We start from the raw sequence: 19,421 nt of genomic DNA, 5'->3' as shown, positions 1-19,421 counted from the left end.
AGGGGAGTATTATACCTCTTAAAAGGGTTATTAAAGCAGGTCTCACTGCAGGTTTTACTCTGCAGCAGTCAGGCTACAATGGTCAGCCTGAAGGCATGTTTTCCTTCGTTACAATAGTGGATGCAACAATAAGTGCTGCTGTCCACAGGTAACATTTTACTTTTAATGCCTTTGTTGTATTTCCAAAAAGGGGGTGGTGATGAACAGAGTGTCTGAGTTAAACAGACCACTCTTACCCAGTCCAAAGATCAGGGCTTGATCCATCACCGTTATTTATCTCACTGCCCCATCCCAGCTCAGAACCTGGCTATATGCAAATCAGTCTGTCCCTGGCCCAGTGCATCATGGGAACAGGGCAGACTAAACTACCAAGCCAATTCTTCACCAGAAAGGAGACAAGCTACCGGGGACCGGTTTCTGGCATTTCAGCCTTCTTCGGCCCGGCTTGCTTGAATCCTGATGGAGCAGTGAGAAAGGGACTCATGTCTGAGTATACCCTGCCACACCTATAGTGGCCAAAAACGATTTACAAAAAGGGGGTGGTGATGAACAGAGTGTCTGAGTTAAACAGACCACTCTCACCCAGTCCAAAGATCAGGGCTTGATCCATCACCGTTATTTATCTCACTGCCCCATCCCAGCTCAGAACCTGGCTATATGCAAATCAGTCTGTCCCTGGCCCAGTGCATCATGGGAACAGGGCAGACTAAACTACCAAGCCAATTCTTCACCAGAAAGGAGACAAGCTACCGGGGACCGGTTTCTGGCATTTCAGCCTTCTTCGGCCCGGCTTGCTTGAATCCTGATGGAGCAGTAAGAAAGGGACTCATGTCTGAGTATACCCTGCCACACCTATAGTGGCCAAAAAAGATTTACACGGAACATGTACCCAAACACGCTGAAAATGAGCCGGTACAGCTTGAATACCATTAACGGCATCGGCCTGAACTGCATCTTTCCATACTGGAGGAACCTCTCTCATAGGATACTGTCGCACTTTTCTCCTAACAGAAGGATTAGGCTCAAACAACGACTGGGAAGGACGCACATTCCTAAACGAAAGCAACGTCGCAACTGCTTTTTCGACCTCGAGACCCACTATCGTTCCTTTCGAAAACTCGGACTGTACACGGAACAAATCTGACGGAGTATGTCCCAACTCACCATCTTCCCATTCCTCACGGAGGAAAGTACACATCATGTCGAAGACATACCTCTGCTTTGGTGCTTCCCATTGACGGAACAGAAAAGGGGGTGGTGATGAACAGAGTGTCTGAATTAAGCAGACCACTCTTACACAGTCCAAAGATCAGGGCTTGATCCATCACCGTTATTTAGCTCACTGCCCCATCCCAGCTCAGAACCTGGCTATATGCAAATCAGTCTGTCCCTGGTCCAGTGCATCATGGGAACAGGGCAGACTAAACTACCAAGCCAATTCTTCACCAGAAAGGAGACAAGCTTCCGGGGACCAGTTTCTGGCCTTTCAGCCGTCGTCGGCCCGGCTTGCTTGAATCCTGATGGTGCAGTGAGCAAGGGACTCATGTCTGAGTATACCCTGCCACACCTATAGTGGCCAAAAACGATTCAGAAAAGGGGGTGGTGATGTGAGTCCCTTGCTCATTGCACCATCAGGATTCAAGCAAGCCGGGCCGACGACGGCTGAAATGCCAGAAACCGGTCCCCGGAAGCTTGTTTCCTTCCCAGTGTAAGAATTGGCTTGGTAGTTTGGTTTGCCCTGTTCCCATCATGCACTGGGACAGGAACAGACTAATTTGCATATAGCCAGGTTCTGAACTGGGATGGTGCAGTGAGCTAAAAAACGGTGTTGGATCTAGCCCTGATCTCTTGACTGGGTGAGAGTACTCTGCTTAATTCAGAAACTCTGTCCATCACCACCCCTTGTTGTTAAATATTTTGTCCACCCTAAGCGTGGAAGGGTATACTCAGATGTGAGTCCCTTGCTCATTGCACCATCAGGATTCAAGCAAGCCGGGCCGACGACGGCTGAAATGCCAGAAACCGGTCCCCGGAAGCTTGTTTCCTTCCCAGTGTAAGAATTGGCTTGGTAGTTTGGTTTGCCCTGTTCCCATCATGCACTGGGAAAGGAACAGACTAATTTGCATATAGCCAGGTTCTGAACTGGCATGGTGCAGTGAGCTAAAAAACGGTGTTGGATCTACCCCTGATCTCTTGACTGGGTGAGAGTATTCTGCTTCATTCAGAAACTCTGTCCATCACCACCCCTTGTTGTTAAATATTTTGTCTACCCTAAGCGTGGAAGGGTATACTCAGATGTGAGTCCCTTGCTCATTGCACCATCAGGATTCAAGCAAGCCGGGCCGACGACGGCTGAAATGCCAGAAACCGGTCCCCGGAAGCTTGTTTCCTTCCAAGTGTAAGAATTGGCTTGGTAGTTTGGTTTGCCCTGTTCCCATCATGCACTGGGACAGGAACAGACTAATTTGCATACAGCCAGGTTCTGAAACTGGGATGGTGCAGTGAGCTAAAAAACGGTGTTGGATCTAGCCCTGATCTCTTGACTGGGTGAGAGCTTTCTGCTTATTTCAGAGACTCTGTCCCTCACCACCCCTTGTTGTAAATATTTTTGTCCACCCTAAGCGTGGAAGGGTATTCTCAGATGTGAGACCCTTGCTCATTGCACCATCAGGATTCAAGCAAACCGGGCCGAAGACGGCTGTAATGCCAGAAACCGGTCCCCGGGAGCTTGTTTCCTTCCCAGTGTAAGAATTGGCTTTTGTGGTTTGGTTTGCCCTGTTCCCATCATGCACTGGGACAGGAACAGACTAATTTGCATACAGCCAGGTTCTGAAACTGGGATGGTGCAGTGAGCTAAAAAACGGTGTTGGATCTAGCCCTGATCTCTTGACTGGGTGAGAGCTTTCTGCTTAATTCAGAGACTCTGTCCCTCACCACCCCTTGTTGTAAATATTTTTGTCCACCCTAAGCGTGGAAGGGTATTCTCAGATGTGAGACCCTTGCTCATTGCACCATCAGGATTCAAGCAAACCGGGCCGAAGACGGCTGTAATGCCAGAAACCGGTCCCCGGGAGCTTGTTTCCTTCCCAGTGTAAGAATTGGCTTTTGTAGTTTGGTTTGCCCTGTTCCCATCATGCACTGGGACAGGAACAGACTAATTTGCATACAGCCAGGTTCTGAAACTGGGATGGTGCAGTGAGCTAAAAAACGGTGTTGGATCTAGCCCTGATCTCTTGACTGGGTGAGAGCTTTCTGCTTAATTCAGAGACTCTGTCCCTCACCACCCCTTGTTGTAAATATTTTTGTCCACCCTAAGCGTGGAAGGGTATTCTCAGATGTGAGACCCTTGCTCATTGCACCATCAGGATTCAAGCAAACCGGGCCGAAGACGGCTGTAATGCCAGAAACCGGTCCCCGGGAGCTTGTTTCCTTCCCAGTGTAAGAATTGGCTTTTGTAGTTTGGTTTGCCCTGTTCCCATCATGCACTGGGACAGGAACAGACTAATTTGCATACAGCCAGGTTCTGAAACTGGGATGGTGCAGTGAGCTAAAAAACGGTGTTGGATCTAGCCCTGATCTCTTGACTGGGTGAGAGCTTTCTGCTTAATTCAGAGACTCTGTCCCTCACCACCCCTTGTTGTAAATATTTTTGTTGTATTTCCACACCATATACTATGACCCTGAAAAAATTGAAATAATGCAATCTGGGATTAGTTAATTTGTAGATGTTTTATTATTTGTTGAAAAAACACAATTGTAAGGGAATTGAAACAAAAGTGTAGCGAATGTTCAATTTATTTGTGTAATAACCTTGTTGGGAACTCCACAGTAATGTGTTGATTGAATATCTGGTTTGTTTTGTACTGATGGGTAAAAAAGATTTTTTTTAGAAAGATCAAACTGTAGTTATGTAATGGTCAGAGAACGCCGGTACGTGGAGATTTTCCATTACCCTACAGGATGGGGAAAACAAACCTGATAGGTGGAATGTTTGCTAAATACTCAGCTACTGGTGACATTTTTTTGTTCACTGTGCCAATACAGGCAGAGACCAGCCCTGTTCCTGCTTCAAAAAGGACAGTCCAGCCCCAACTACCAGGCCAAGTCCCTCCGAATAGGCACCCTAGCAACCCCATACTACTTGGGCTTTAATCCTGTGGCACCATGAACACAGGAATGAAGTGTAGCATGAGTCCTGTGCAATAATACGAATTTCCATTGTACTTAGGGATTGTACTCCACATGGTGTATCACACGCAGTTAATCATTAAAATGCACACTTACTGAGTATCTTCAGTTACATGAGTTTTAGCCTGTATTGGGAAAAACACAGAGTGAGGACGAAAAAATTACCTCAAGGTAAACCTGTGTTTTGACTTTTTATTTTGCTGTGGGACTGGGATCAACTTTAGAAATTTCTAATTGAAAGCAGGTTGTTACTTTAGTATGTTTTCATGTGGTAGAGATTCAATAATCACAAGAATTATTAAACAGCAACCTATTATGATCAATTGAACTATGTATTATCTCATTTTTCTTTACATTGGTTTAATTGGTTTTGACACTAGGCTAATTGGTTTTTAAAACAGAACCTCCTCTAAAGTGAAAAATAAAAGTTCACATGCAGGTCGCAAAACTAAAGGTCCAGATCTATATAAAATGAGCTCTTCAATGCCCACCAAACACCTTTTTGTAATGCAAATAAAAAAACAAACTACTGAATAACTTTACACCAAACTAAGGAGACACCCTGCACATAAAATGCCTAGTGTGACTCGATTCCTGGAAATTATTCTGATTGATTGCTGCTATTAACTATGTTCTCACCTTGTCCAGTCTGCAAAACAATTGTAACAAGGATTTGCAATGCAATAGGTCTCGCATATGCGAGAGGATGAGTTATTGGCATTGTAAATGACAATGCCTTTTATCTGTGTGTTTTGAAAACCTACAAGCGGTGTGTAAACACACACTTTGTACTTCTAGTTCTTCCTTATGAGAAGCGAGGATGGCAGTAAAAGAGGTGCAGTGACTGCCAGCCAAGTTTCTCTTAATCAAAGAGTATAAATTTCAAAGTGCTTGTTCACCCACCACTTGTGGGTTATCAAATCATCAATATAAGGCACTGTCATTTACAATGCCAATAGCTCAAACTCTCGCAAATGCGATTCATAGTGCATTGGAAATGCTTGTTTTCTTCTGACTTTGGTGACCTGTTGAAAGCCTTGGAGATGCCACTTTCACATATTTAAAATATGCTTGTGCGCTCAGCTCCTGCACAATATGCCTAAGCGCACCCTTCCCAAAATCACACACAGAGTAAACACAGGAACAGCTTGTTGTAAAAACAGAAATAAAAGCTGTTAAGTCTGAGCATTTCTTGACATGGGGAAATAATAAACAAACAGACAAAGCGAGAAGATTCACCCTGCAATACAAGATAGCACAAAACGCTAACGGTTGTACCAAAAGAGAGTGTATTTGCCTTAAAGATTAATAAGGAGCACATGGTAATCATCTGTTGTAAATCAATGTGCCTTACTGCTCCTTTCCCAAATTAAAAACCCCTTCCTATCTTAAATAATTATTTGCCAAATGAATCTGTGCTACGTTTGAGACACAGCAAACACACTTTCAAAATGTGGTTATGCACTAAACTTGGGCATACTGTTTTCCGAAACAAAACTAAAAGCTTTCATGTTGTGATCATTTCTCCACAGTGACAGATAAAAATCAGGGAACTATTCCAAGGAGATAGACATTTTACTGAAACATTGTGTTATACAGTAAGGGACGAACACATAGGAATGTGACACAAAAAAGCAATAGCATTTGTTGGCAGACCCAACATTTATACATGAGTCACTAGGCAAAATCCGATAAATACAGACAGTAAACACATTTCTGTATGTATTTATATGTAAAAAAAACAACAACAAAAACAGGAAACTGGAAACCTTAATCACATGGCAGTAGACCTGCAAAAGATAGTTAATATCCCCAACAATTATGCAAAGGAAGCCTTAATTAGGAAGGAAAGGCAAGCATTAACCTTTGGTGTAACAAAATATAACGCAGGGACTGGTGTCTAGGAAATTCCGCTCTGCTGCCTCGGCGGTTCCTCCAAACAATCCCTTTAAACATTCCAGGACCAGGAAACATACAGTGCATCTAGAAAACCCTTCCACGTTTGCAAAGCCTCAGAAGAAATCCTTCTGCATACACAGACGTGCCTCAATCAGCACAAATCTAACATGGATCTACATAAGCAATATTAAACTTCACTCCCCAAAAAATCACCCTGTATTCCACACAGACACCTAGCCAGTAGCAAAGCAATTCCATGAATGCTGGGACTTGTAGTTTCACGTTATGGTGGCTGCGAGTACAAGCATGCTTAATGCTAGTAACTAGAAAAGCCCAGGGCTGCCTGATCGTCACTTACAGCGGGTCACGGAGAGAGCTGAAAGGCGCCCTGCTGGCCTTCTGCAGGGCACAGTAACCCATTCGCCCTCTGGCTATTTAACCTGAGTTCCACAGCTTTTCAGCTGAAGCGAGGAATGCAACACCGTCACCAGGGGGCAGATGTATCATTACTATCATTTGTGATTCCCAAATAGCGATTTTTTAGAAATCGCTATTTGGGAATTGCAAATTGGGATGTATGTAGAAATTCGCAATTTTTTAGCGATTTCTTAAAATTCCTTAATTGCGATTAAGGATTAAGGAATAATTTCCCATTCATTTCTATGGGCCAGGAGGCCCATAGGAATGAATGGGAAGTTATTTTCAATTTGCGATTCGCAATTTGCTAATCGCAAATTGAGAATAATTTCAAGGGTGCAAGGGTGTCCGAAGGACACCCTGTTGCACCCCTGAAATATGCATGGGTGCACATGTGGCGCACACACATGCCCTAAGGGCATATATGTGCGTCACATGGCACTTTGAAAAATGCAAAAATGTGCATTTTTCAAGGAATTCGCAACTTATCACCAACTAGAAGTTGGTGGTAATTTGCGATTCCTTAAGGGCATTTTGCTATTTTTTTTTTGCTACATACATTGCATTTAAGGAATCGCAAAATTTGCGATTCCTTAAATGCAATTGCAAAATAAGGAATCGCAAATTTTGCAATTCCTTATTTTGCACCAGATTTTGCTACATACATTGCATTTGGCAAATTTGCATTCGCAAAGGCCGAAATTGGCATCTTTTCTTTCACACTATTGCCCTTTGTTCACTCCTACCGTGTGAGTATGTTTATTTATTCAGACACCCTAGGATTTTGCAGCTTCGGGTGGCACATTTCACCGCAAAAAAAAGCAAAATTTGCGGCCCAGAACCTCAAAATTCACGTTATTTTTGCAGTAAGCACAGAAAGTGTGTGCTTTGTCACTGCTGGAGACTGTGCTATGTCACAGTTTGTAACTTTGCAGAGTCTCCGGCAGCAGAACACTTCGAATCGGATGGTGTCTGATGTCAAAGAGCACAGATTAAGAAAACCTGCTCTTTTTGGCATCAGACAACCGATATGTGCAGTGCAGCAGGGGTGGAGGGGTGGGAGGGATTGGGGAGGGTGGCAGTAGAGAAGGTTGAGGGTAGGTAAGAAAACAATAAGAGACATGTGGAAATCTAGGGGTTAGTCCACAGGGGGCACACAAATGTGTGAGGAGGAAGGCTATTGCTCAGGAGGGGGCTAGGTGCATTTCAAAGGCAGGCAACAGAGGCATTTAACACCTCTGCTGCCTGCCTGTTGCTCACCCTCTCAGTGCAGGAGTTCTAAAGAGTGGACGGGGCTGCGTCGGCCAACGGTCGTGCGCAGCACTGGGCAGGTAGTGCTCGCATTGGCTGCTGGCCGACGCAAGCACGGAACGGGTTAAACATATTTTGCGGGAACTTTTGTAAAAATTGCAGAATTTATACAAAACTGCCGATTTCGCAATTGTTTTGCAAATTGAGAAATCGCGAAATCCTGCGGTGTCTGTTTATTACTCTTCTGCTGTTTATTTAAAAAATCAGACTTTGGCGAACGTGTACCTATATATCACATGCTTATGTGTAATGTTATGTCACATGTGTAGCACAGCTGAAGGCCAAATAGTGTCAAGGCAGAACACAATCACAGCATTTTTCCATTTCATTTGTAAGCTTGAATCTTTGTGACCTAAATAAATATTTGATGGTAAGTTGTTCTTCTGGTCTCTTGAACATTTCATTTTATTTAAATCAAAATGTTTGGCTAGACCTGGACTTCCACTATCCAGCCTTCACTTTTGCACACAATGGAGTTTTTATACGAAAATGTTTAACCAAGTGTCTTTCTATTTCTCAGGTTGTGGATTGCATTCACTAGGCACTTTGAAAAATGCTTCAACTTTTATCAAGTGTTTATGCGAGCATAACGTCATTTATCCTCTAAAATGCCTCGAAAGTCACCCACTCCCACCAAATATATGGCAGTCATACAATTGTCGGATTGTGCACTATACTAATACCAAATGGCAATAACATTTTTGTTTTAAGAATACACATGATAACTTATTTTTCACAACAACCATTGACGGACTGGCAGATAAATAGATGTACAGAAGTCAGGCAGGCTAACCATAGGCCATTAATAGTATTACAAAGAATAGCAAGTCGGTGATAGAGAAAGAGAAAATGTGAGATGAATGGATGGATTTTGGATCGAAATCCTCATTGATTTATTGGTAACGGATCTTAATATCCAGGTTTTAAACTTGTGGGTTGTTGTCTTGAAAAACTTACATATATTGTAAAAATCTTGTCGGCCGGCTTTATCTGTCTCCGGATCTCACACTCGTTTGGTTGGATCAATGTTATTCCCTCATCAGAAAAAACGTAAAAAATATTTCCTACGCTTAGACCTTGAAGGGAGGATGACAAAAGAACAAAGAGAACAGCATTACTGCTTCTTGTCTGCACACAGAATCAGCCAGATTGAATATAACAGCAACCATTTTGAAGGATGCTCTTAGCATTTGCAGTGCAAAACGTACATTTGAAGGAACATTTAGGAATCCAAGGGATGTGAGGAGGGACCACAGAGAGGTTCAAAAATGCAAGTCTTGGTGAGTGATCGAAAAGTGGCGTTGTTTAAGCAAAACTTCGCAATCATAGTGCATGACTGCTAGTGGTACACAGTGGAAGATGGCATCAAGTTCGATGACAACCACGTTTTATGTTGACATATGCAAAGATGGCATTATTCACTGCACCACAATTTTAAAGATTGATTTTTCTCACGTGCAGTGGCGTGTTTGTGCTCCCAAATGTTAGCAACATTTAGCTATTAAATCCTTTTGCCTACTGAAAGCTCATAACTGCTACAAATATGAAATTTATGGAGATGTATATTGCAAACTAAGCCACAGAATCACACTCACCAAAGCAACTGCATTTTTGATGTGCTTTTAAATTCACAGATGTGATGTCCTTTGCATCAGTGTGACCATTATTGACCGTACGCAGGCCAAGTGTAAGCAGGTTTGCCCCTGTGAAGCATAATGATGGTGGGAGAAGTGCTATAGACTTGTGCCGGTTGAACAACATGCAAATATAGTAGGATAGTGCCTCAGATAGTGTTGTGGCAGACATTGCTATAGATGTCAGTCACAGGACCCCACAAGGATGCAATGCAATGCTTTTTAAAATTAATTTCTTGCAATAGTCATATATCCATTGCAAGTCTTGATAATGCACTTATCTGCCAAAATTCCATAGTATACACACGTGGCACGATACATTTTTTTATATTCTGACTTTATACATTTCTAAAAGCACAATTAGAGGAAATTAAGTAAAACAGTAGCTCTGCATAACTGAGAGCAACTGGGCGATGACAGTTCAAATGGGGGGAATCGTTTTAGATTAACGTTACTGAATTTTCACTAATGCTACTTTAAACAATTAATTGCCATTAAGGCCCTTATTATGAGATGTATTATTTCACCTAGAGTGGTAACTCTGGGTGAAATAACGCAAGTTGCAATTATAAGTGTATCAGGGCCCGGAAGTACGTGGTCTGAAAACTCTGGACCCAATAATTCTAGACCTGGAAACACAGGGCCTTTATGTGAAGCTGCAGGAGTTGTCGCTGCAGGCAGCTACATTGCCACGCCCCTGCTTACTCCCTGCAGCAGTCCTGCATACACTTTCTGCCTGCTTATAGCATGCAAAAATTGTTTGCAGATTGTCCTCCAAAATGCTGAAAAACTGCATAGTAAAACACCATGTAAATCCGGGTGTGATCAGTTATTCCTCAGTCTGGGAAAACCTTGTAATAGACAGATGTTGCAGCAGAGATACTGGTAGGTAAATTTACTTCCTACCTTCCCGTATCTTCGGGGCAAAGTCCTGCCAACTCATTAAGAGGACCTAAGAGATAGAACTGTGTAATTGTGAATCACATGTTTTATCTAAACTAGATCATTGTGGAGAACTGCTAGTTCCACAGGATACGGTATTGACTTAAACAGAGAAAATCTTTCAAGCGCAGCTTACAAACTAAAAAAAACACAATTTAAAGTTGAAACAAACACTCCAGAGGAGATATATTGAATTTGAAGTAACCTTTAGGGTAACAAAGCTAAACAGTGCCAATGTTACATGTTTTGGACTTTGTCATATGAAAGTAGAGGATGCGAAAAAAATGTGCACCACTTCCTAAAGATGAACCAGAATAAAATGTATGTGTAGATATTCTCAGCTTAACTACAGGGTGTGACTTTTCTAAGATTTTCCTCATAAACTCTGCAACACAAAATGTGGTGTTTATTTTGAGCAACACATTGGAAGTCCCATTTTAAGGGAAATATTTTATCTCAAAAAATGATCATGTGAGGAAATTTGTCATTAAAATATAATATCTACATTCTTGTCTGACTGCCACACACAGTAAAGATTTATGAAGGTGTCAAACTTTGCAGATTTGTAAAGTTGCAAGCTTTTTCACCTTGAGAAGTCTTTATATGCAAAATCATACCTTTGCACATATAAACATGGGGTGGTGAATTAGGTCTTCCTAAGAATTAGGGCCCAGATTAACAAAGATTTTGTGCTAGGGTTGCATCGCTTTGTGGTGCAGCCCTGAAGCAAAATCCATTTTGGCAGTTACTAATCCGCACAGTATGTTTGCATGGCTTTGCCTCATTTGGCAAATGCAAAGTAATGTATGCACTGCCTTGCCTTACTTGGCGTCGGGCAGGCATTACAAGGGTGGAGCATTGGTGTTGCTGTGCATCCACCAGTGTATTTTGATGCAAGTCACGATTTCCAAAGACTTGTAAACCTGGATTTGCGGTATTTTGTGGTGTGCCTACCTAACTAACAGAGGAGTTCCAAGGAAAATTATCTACTTTTCTAATTAGTTCCTCTTTCTTATAAGACAAATATGTCTCTAAGGATTGCGTTTTTGCAGGAGGGTATGCCCATATTGCAGGCAACCTTGCAACATGACGCAAAGATGCCTGCTGCCACAAGTATGCCAGCGCATGTAGGGAGCTGAACAGCACCATATCTTGGTAATTATGACACTGCCTGCTTTCTCCCGTCTATGTAACTCAGCACAGTAACTTTCCTTGTTGGGCTGCATTGTGTGAACTATTAGTAAATATACCTCAAGACCTCTAATACGTACTCCCCTGAAAGCTCGAATACCTTCAATTGAAGTGTCCTATGTTTCTGGGTGGTAACTGTACCCAGTAAATAGTGTTGGATAGTGTTTGCCACTTTGCGAATTTCAAGTTTTCCTTCTCAGAAGGCGGAATAACATGCACTATCTGGGTTTGCTTGTCTAATTTGCTTATGTGTTTTTCTCTTTTCAAACAATGTATCCCTTTCACACTGCACCAGTTTATTTCCTGGCACAAAATGGAATTTGAACTTTTTTATACAAGGTAATTAGAGAGAAAGTAGGAACCTTAATTTGTGCACAACCAGAATTGATGCCCAAATTAGGATTTGCATGTGACTAATAATGGGACTCTGAGATTTCATGAAAATGTGGCGCACCAGTTCCTGCCATCAGCATAGGAATCGTTTGTTGGGTTTGTTCAGTTACACAAAATTATAATATGATTATAGGAACATGGCACCAGTGATCGCAGACAATGCTGCTTATGGATTCAAACCATCAGCATTAGTACTGAGCATCTGTACTCTTCATTTCTTATGTGAATAAGTTCTCTGTGCCCCCTGTTGCTTTTGGTTCCACGCTTTTTACTACAAGGTCTCTGTATTTCCTGTTTCCAAGACCTGTCCAAGAAGGAAGAATCAGTCAGGGACGGATTAAGGGCCTAATATAGACTTTGGTAGATGTGATACTTGTCACAAATGTGACGGGTGTCCTGAATGCCGTATTACATATGCATTATAGTCTATTGCTCTTATAATATGGTGAACCATAACTGCGTCACTTTTTTGATGTAGTATCCCGTCCACCAAACTCTAAATAAGGTCCCACATATTTGGTAAGCATAAGTTCTATATGCACCCAACGTAAATGAGCTCATGTGGGCAATTGCAGAACATTTGTTGGAAGTTTCACTTATTTTCATCTTCAATTTCATACTATATTGTGTGGAATGTAGATAACTTTGCAACGTTTGGGTAGAATGAGGTGACTTATTGATGACATCATTAACCTACTGGCAATATAATTGTTCGTAGCGTGCTTGGACCTCATTAATCTGATTTCCTAAATAATGAGTTTTAGATTTTGTAGGATAAAAAGTTTATTAATTTTTTTTAACATATCAAAGGTCAGGGCATTCTTTTTAGATAGTCGAGGTCCTGAAATACAGCCTTTAATTCTCATGGAATGGACCATGGACTTACTTTCGGCAAACACAATATGTATTGTCAGACAGAGCTACACACTGTGTGACCTTGCAGAAAGCAAAAGAACATAAATATCTGCTCACTAAATGTCACATGCTCATCCTCTAGTTTGTATCTTCCCTATTAATGTCCCTGCCTGTTGTGATGCTTTGCTATTGCTTGTATCGAATAGAATTCTACAATTATGTGGAAAAAAGGTCTCAAGGAGAAATCCTTGCCCCCACTTACTTTCTGCCCCTCTGTTGAGTCATTACTTTTGAGGAACATTGTCAGTCGCAATCGAGGTAATAGATATTGCAAATGAATGTCCAATGTCACGCATCTCACAACTTTTCTAACTATTCTAACTGCAACATTAAGGGGCCCAGTACTGAGGAATGGCCCATTATGGAAGTGTTAAAGCAGACAAGCACATTATCAATGAAATAGAAACAAATATTCTGCAGTACCTTCCTCTCGCCACAGTATGTTTGCAACTGCAGCATAAGAAAATTGGAAAAGGCAGAAAACAATCAAAAGAAGAAATTCATTTTCAGTACATTTGATTATTCATTTGTAACATCATTGCATTATATATCTTGCTAATAAGTACATTTATGAACTTCGAAATGATCCCTCCGTGAAAACACGTGTAAACTTGACACAGGACTTTTATTTCTGTCTGGCTAAAATGTGGAGCTGTATTCTTTTCACAATAAACAGATTGGTCGAGGTTAGGTGATAGTGAGACCCGTTTCTTAAAGAACCAGTAGTGATTGACCACTGCTTGTACAGTCCAAAGCTGCAAAACGAATCTGTCCTGATATTGTTCATCTTTCAAGCTCTTGAAGTTCCACCCTCTCTCATTTCTGAATATTAACAATCATCAGTTTCATTTCCAAACCTAGAAAGCGGTCTGCAATACGAGCTCTTAACACTCTGGAGTGAGACACTCAAATAGCAAACAATAAAACAGTCAGCAGATCTGTTTGAAAGGAGTAAACGGGGAATACAGATGTACTGAATTTAGAATGTACGCAGCTTTTAGGTGCAGATTTACAAGCCCGATACGACATTTTTATGACACTGTTGCGTCACTTTTGTGACACAACAGCAGTGTAAACAATGCACCACCATGCAACACATTTCCAACGTGACGCACTAGTGAGATGCGTCACATGGTGAAGCCCTGCGCTACATTATACCTGTGTCAAGTGTAATGTATGCAGGGTGGGCGTTCTGTCGCAAGGAAGCCCTGTAATAGTGATGCAGTGAAATCTACATGATTTCACTGAGTCATTTTTAAGTCCCCGCAGCGTCAAAACCTTACACTTGCTTGTAGCAGGCATAAGGAATGACGCAGCACTATGGTATGGGCCGCCCCTGAGCAGTGCTGGAGTTGCTTCGCACTTGCGACACGACTCCAGTACTGCTTCACCTTTACGCTGACAGATGCATCACACATCTGTCTCTCCTTGCGCCACGGTGCACTGCATTGTAAATGCGGCGCATCCATGGTGACGCAAGGGGTTCCTAACATGACGCAAATTAACTGGCGCATCCCTGCTGATCTGTAGGGATGCGCCAGTTATTGCAAATCTGTCCCTTAATTAGTAAAAATAAAATAAGTGTCAGGGCTCTCGACAGGAGGTCTCTGTGGCTTGCACCACAAATTGCTCTGCTAAGCTGCCAACGATAGTAACAGCACTGCTACTAAACATCACACTCCTACAAGTTTGACAATTCGGGCTATTTGAGGCCCCCAAAGCTAAAAGAATTGCCTGGGTGGCAGGTAATAGTCATTAGCATTATTAATTAACTGTTGTTGTGGTCATCTCTAAATTAGGCAGTCAGCACCACCATGTGGCAGACTGTCAAAAGCACCAGTATTGGCAATTAAGTGCCAGAACCGGAAACTACCTGCTCAAATTAAGCACTGGACGTATGTGCATGGGCCTGAGAGATGGAGATCGAGATTCTGAGCTTCAATTGTGGCATTGAGACGCTGTGTAAATCACAGCATCACTCTTCTTTCTTAGTGCACTTGGGTTGATACTGGATTCTTTGAAAAGCCTATTCTTATCCAGGAAGTGGACGAATGTTGTTAAAGATTTAAGCTGGGAAAGTGGACCCAGAGTGATGTTTAGTGCTCTGTGATAGACTTAGTTCAGAAAACGTATTTTAAGATTTTCCTGATACAACCCCAGGCCTCACAGACATTGCGGTAAATAACCCCGGATTAAATGGATATGGGAGACAAATCACATTCAGCTAGGAATCGTCTATGTCCCAGCTTGTGGAAATTCCCCGGTGCTTGATAAATTCGGACATGTCGGTGGTCTGCAAACTTGCATTCTAGAAAGCCTTTATACAATCCCAGAGAATATCCACGCACCTATGAAGACAACTAAAGAGAACTGACTTCATCCCAGCTCTAGGATACCGTGGGCCAGCTAAGGGCCTTGAGTGAGTAATGGTGGTGGGACCTGTAGATCGGGTACCCACCTGAGGCAGGCTGGTGAGTAGCTGCGGGTACAAACTGTGTAGAGCAGGTTGGATAACATCAGGATGCTTGTCCTACATGCTTACATGGCCATGTCTATGCTCCCTGTACTTCCTTTGGAAGAAGAAGAGTGATCAATGACCCTCTGTTCCATTATTTAGTTATTCTTATTTCCCCTCCCAATGGTGCTCGGGCTGGTTCCCTATTGATTCTGTGTTTGCTCTTGATCCACTTTCCTCTTGCATGAAGCAGTAGCCCTGAGGGGATCCAAACATAAATAGGAGGCCTCCAGGAAGGGAATGTGTTGCTGCAATTCTTCTGATGAGGCTGTAGGTGGCTTTGTAAATAGAGGAATAAGATTTAAAGACTGGAAAATGGTGCAGGTTTGAGATCACTTGTAGGAAGCAGTATGTTACATGCATTAGGAGGATAGTAGCTTATGAGTTCCACTTTCTTCTCACCAGTTGGGGATTTTAGTGTTAGTTATGCAGGCACAGGTCCATGCTTAGTCAACATCATGAAACCCTTGGGGCCAAATGTATGCTAAATGTTACCGGTCGCAAACGGACCGATTCAGCGAATTGGGCCGTTCACGACCAGTAAAATAAATTTTGGTAGGTATGAATTCCAATTTGCAATTCAGTAACATGTTACCAAATCGCAATTTGGAATTGTGAATACATACCAATTTGGTATTTGGAAGGGCATGTTTAGGGCATCCATTCCAAATACCGAATTGCAACAGTATGTAAGAATGTTTTGCGACCAAAATGCAGTTGCAAAACATTTGCATTTTGCCACTTACTTCAAGTAGGTGGCAACCTATTCACAAATAGAAAGGGGTCCCAAAGTTACACCTTCCCCCTTTGGGAATGGTGGTGAAATTCTTTTTGCAGAGCAGGCAATGGCCCCTTATGGACCACTGCCAGCTCCTAAAAAATAAAAGGAACACTTTTCTTTTTCTTTTTTAAACAGCAACCTGTTTTCCTTTATTTGATTTTATTTAAAAGCAGTCACAGACATGGTGGTCTTCATGCCAGCATTCCCATGATTTTAGTGATTCCCAATGGGTCACGAATTGTGACCTACCTCATTATTAATTCATGTAGTAGGTCGCTTTACAACTAACTAGTAATTGCTAAATGAAACTCATGGAGTTTCATACATTAGGAATAGTGATTACCTAACTGTGATTCGCAGAAAATCACAATTATATAATTGCTATTTCCACTATTGATATTTGTGGCCCTTGATGCTGCGTGGATTTCATGCTACTTGCCTATTAGAGTATTTCTCATGACCTCTTCCTCTATTTCTTCTACATAACTCATATGTAGATGCTTTTTGTCTTCATCAGTAACTGTTGTACTACTAGGGACGGTCCTTCCCTATGGCGGAGTAGCATTGCCCCACTGCTTTTAAGCAGTGTAAAGAAGACAACCATAAAAAGATAATAACTTTACGTTATGTCTATCTGCAATCATCCATGCCCAGACAGAACCAGGACCCAGGACCCCTGCCTGAATTAGACCCCCATCCATACGCTATTCCTCCACAGAACTCCTCACTCTGGCAATGACTTTAGCCATAGACTGCCAGCATGTGCTGGACATCCCTTGAGGGATCTCCCGGTGTCCCCACTGTGGGTTCACTTGCTGTAAGCTTCATCCAGCCCTCCTTGGAGGAATTACGAGTTCTGATTACAAGGATCAAATCAGGCTCACCCAAGGACCCTGCACCCCCTAAGATCCATCCTGCCTGGACCCAGCAACCTTCTCAACATCTCTTTAGGGTTGGGTACGCTGCCTAAATGTTGGAAACACTCTATAGTTAAGCAGTTTCTCAAAAAACCTTCCCTGGTCCCTGCCTTAACTAAAAACTTCTGACCCAATGTCAAAAAAGTCTTTATTTCGATTTACATCATAAAAGACATGCTAGCAGCCATATAAAACCGTCATCAAGTGAAACAATACAGTCATAATATCACCATAAAATCCATACAATAAAAAATTCAATGCTAGGAATGTACATATTACTAAAATTAATAAATATATATACATCGCTTTAAAAAGATGTTAAATACAATGAAAAGACTTGACAGTTTATACAGTATAAAAAGAAATCAGATATGGGAGACAATAATACTAAATAGGGGCATGTACTCCTCCCGAAAGACTAGGGAGTGACCGTCATCCCACTTCCACAAAGCTATACAGCGGACAATGGGGTCAGGCACGGGGAACTCCTACCCCGAATAATCCAAGCCCAGCTAATACATTTGGTTACCCCAGTCACTACTAGTTTAGAAGTATCAGTTTTCAAAATTCTGCTAGCTGTTTGGGCAGATCTTGTGCCCAACAGTCTACAAACTGGGCGCAGCCACTTCCGCCTCGGGGCACGATACTGGGGGCAAACAAAGAGGAAATGATCTAACATTTCCTCCTGATCCAGACAGAACAAGCAGTCACTACAGTTCCCACTTCCCCAAGACTTGGTTAAGCCCCTTACGGGCAATGAACCAGCTCTAAATTGATGAAAGAGCTTGCGATCCAAAGTCTTGGATATGATGCCCCAATAATCCTCTTGAAAACATGTATCTTTAGCATTGAGGAAGTTTGCAGTGAGAGAACCGACTGCCACCATCGCGAGTGGCGTCTACTAATTACCCAATTCCAGTATAATTCTTTCAAGGCACTTCTAGAGGGGAATGTTGCTGTTGCAGGTTTATACCACAACTCACCCAACCCCAGGTCCAATAACAACGACTTGATTCCAGCAAGCCACACAATCCTGTGGGAGCTCCTTAGGTTTAAGATCTCTAACAGACCCTTTGCATACAGGGACAATTCAGGAACAGTCCACACGCGTCACCAAAACGCCAGTGGTCTGTACTGGATTATGTCTTCAACAGGCTGGCAACCCAAATCATACAGCAGGGGTATACGAGGGGTGGATTGCGGTAGACCCACTGCTGTTCTTAAAAATTTATTTTGACCTTTTTTCAGGGCGTCAATATTACTGAAACCCCAAAGCTCCGCTCCATACAAGACAGCCAGTAGAATTTTAGAGCTGTAAATTTTAACAAGAGGAGCTATTGGTTTCGTAAAAGATCTTTTATGCGCTTTAATTAGGGCACCTCCTAATTGCGTGTGTTTTAAGGAAAGCAGGTCAATTTGGGGTTTCCAGCTCAAGGTCTCACTGAAGGTGACACCCAGATAAGTAAAAGTGAGTGTCTGTTCAAGGGTGGTGCCTCCCATAGATATGCGTGCTTTGATTGGTCTTGGCCCACGAAGGACCATGAACTGTGCCATCCCCACGTTGACCTCCAACTCATGCTCGCGACAAAATAACTCAAATTGCGCCAGGGCCTTTTACAGCCCCTGACGGGGTTTATGATATTAAAAGTGTGTCGTCCGCGAACATGAGGAGGGGTATTTTCATTCCAGCTAGGGTGGGGGCATCTGTTGGTTTGTTTATAAAATATTTCATAACCTCATTAATAAATAGGGAAAACAAGGTGGGGCAAGGACACACCCCTGTCTAACACCCTTTGACGCCTCAAACCTAGCTGTCACCTCCCCTGGCTTTCCCCAGCGGACCTGTGCATAGGTGTGTTCATGTAATTTAACCAGGACCCTCACCAAAGTGGCAGGCATCCCCAGCTTTAACAGTGTTTCCCATAGTTTGGTCCTTGGTACTAAATCAAATGCGGACCAGAGGTCCACAAAAGCAACGAAAAGCAACCCACCACCCACGAAAACCTCCTTCCAAAACAACATAAAAAATCTAAACGCCTGGTCGAGCGTCCCCATACAGCTAAGAAACCCCGCTTGCAATGGTGTTAGAATATCATAATCAGTCATCCAACCCTGGATTCTACCAAGGACTAGACGTGCTATGATTTTCTGGACAGCATCGATGAGGCTGATCGGCCTGTAATTGGCCGGGGCCGATCTATCGCCCTTCTTTCTTCTGACCCATTTTTCACCAAAGTTGCAGAAACAAATCCAATTGACTCATGTATTTGAAAACAACAATCTGCTGCACGAGTCTCAATTGGATTTCCGGGCTCAAC

The 19,421-nt window shown here is 42.5% G+C and overlaps 1 protein-coding gene across 1 annotated transcript in view; it reads right to left on the bottom strand.

Moving 5' to 3' along the window:
• FSTL4 (follistatin like 4) overlaps window positions 1–19,421 on the bottom strand; it is a 2,088,981-nt gene that overhangs the window by 190,118 nt on the left and 1,879,442 nt on the right. The window contains exons 11-12 of the mRNA XM_086931534.1: window positions 13,314–13,340; window positions 8,773–8,891 (exon numbers count right to left, since the gene is read on the bottom strand). Of these exons, the coding sequence (XP_086787660.1) occupies window positions 8,773–8,891; window positions 13,314–13,340 (146 nt within the window). The remainder of the gene's footprint in view (window positions 1–8,772; window positions 8,892–13,313; window positions 13,341–19,421) is intronic.

This window comes from Lissotriton vulgaris, chromosome 7 (assembly GCF_964263255.1).
Source record: "Lissotriton vulgaris chromosome 7, aLisVul1.2, whole genome shotgun sequence".
In the NCBI taxonomy this organism is placed as follows: Eukaryota; Metazoa; Chordata; class Amphibia; order Caudata; family Salamandridae; genus Lissotriton; species Lissotriton vulgaris.
The sequence above is the reverse complement of the archived record's forward strand: the minus strand, read 5'-3'. Positions and strand labels throughout refer to the sequence as shown.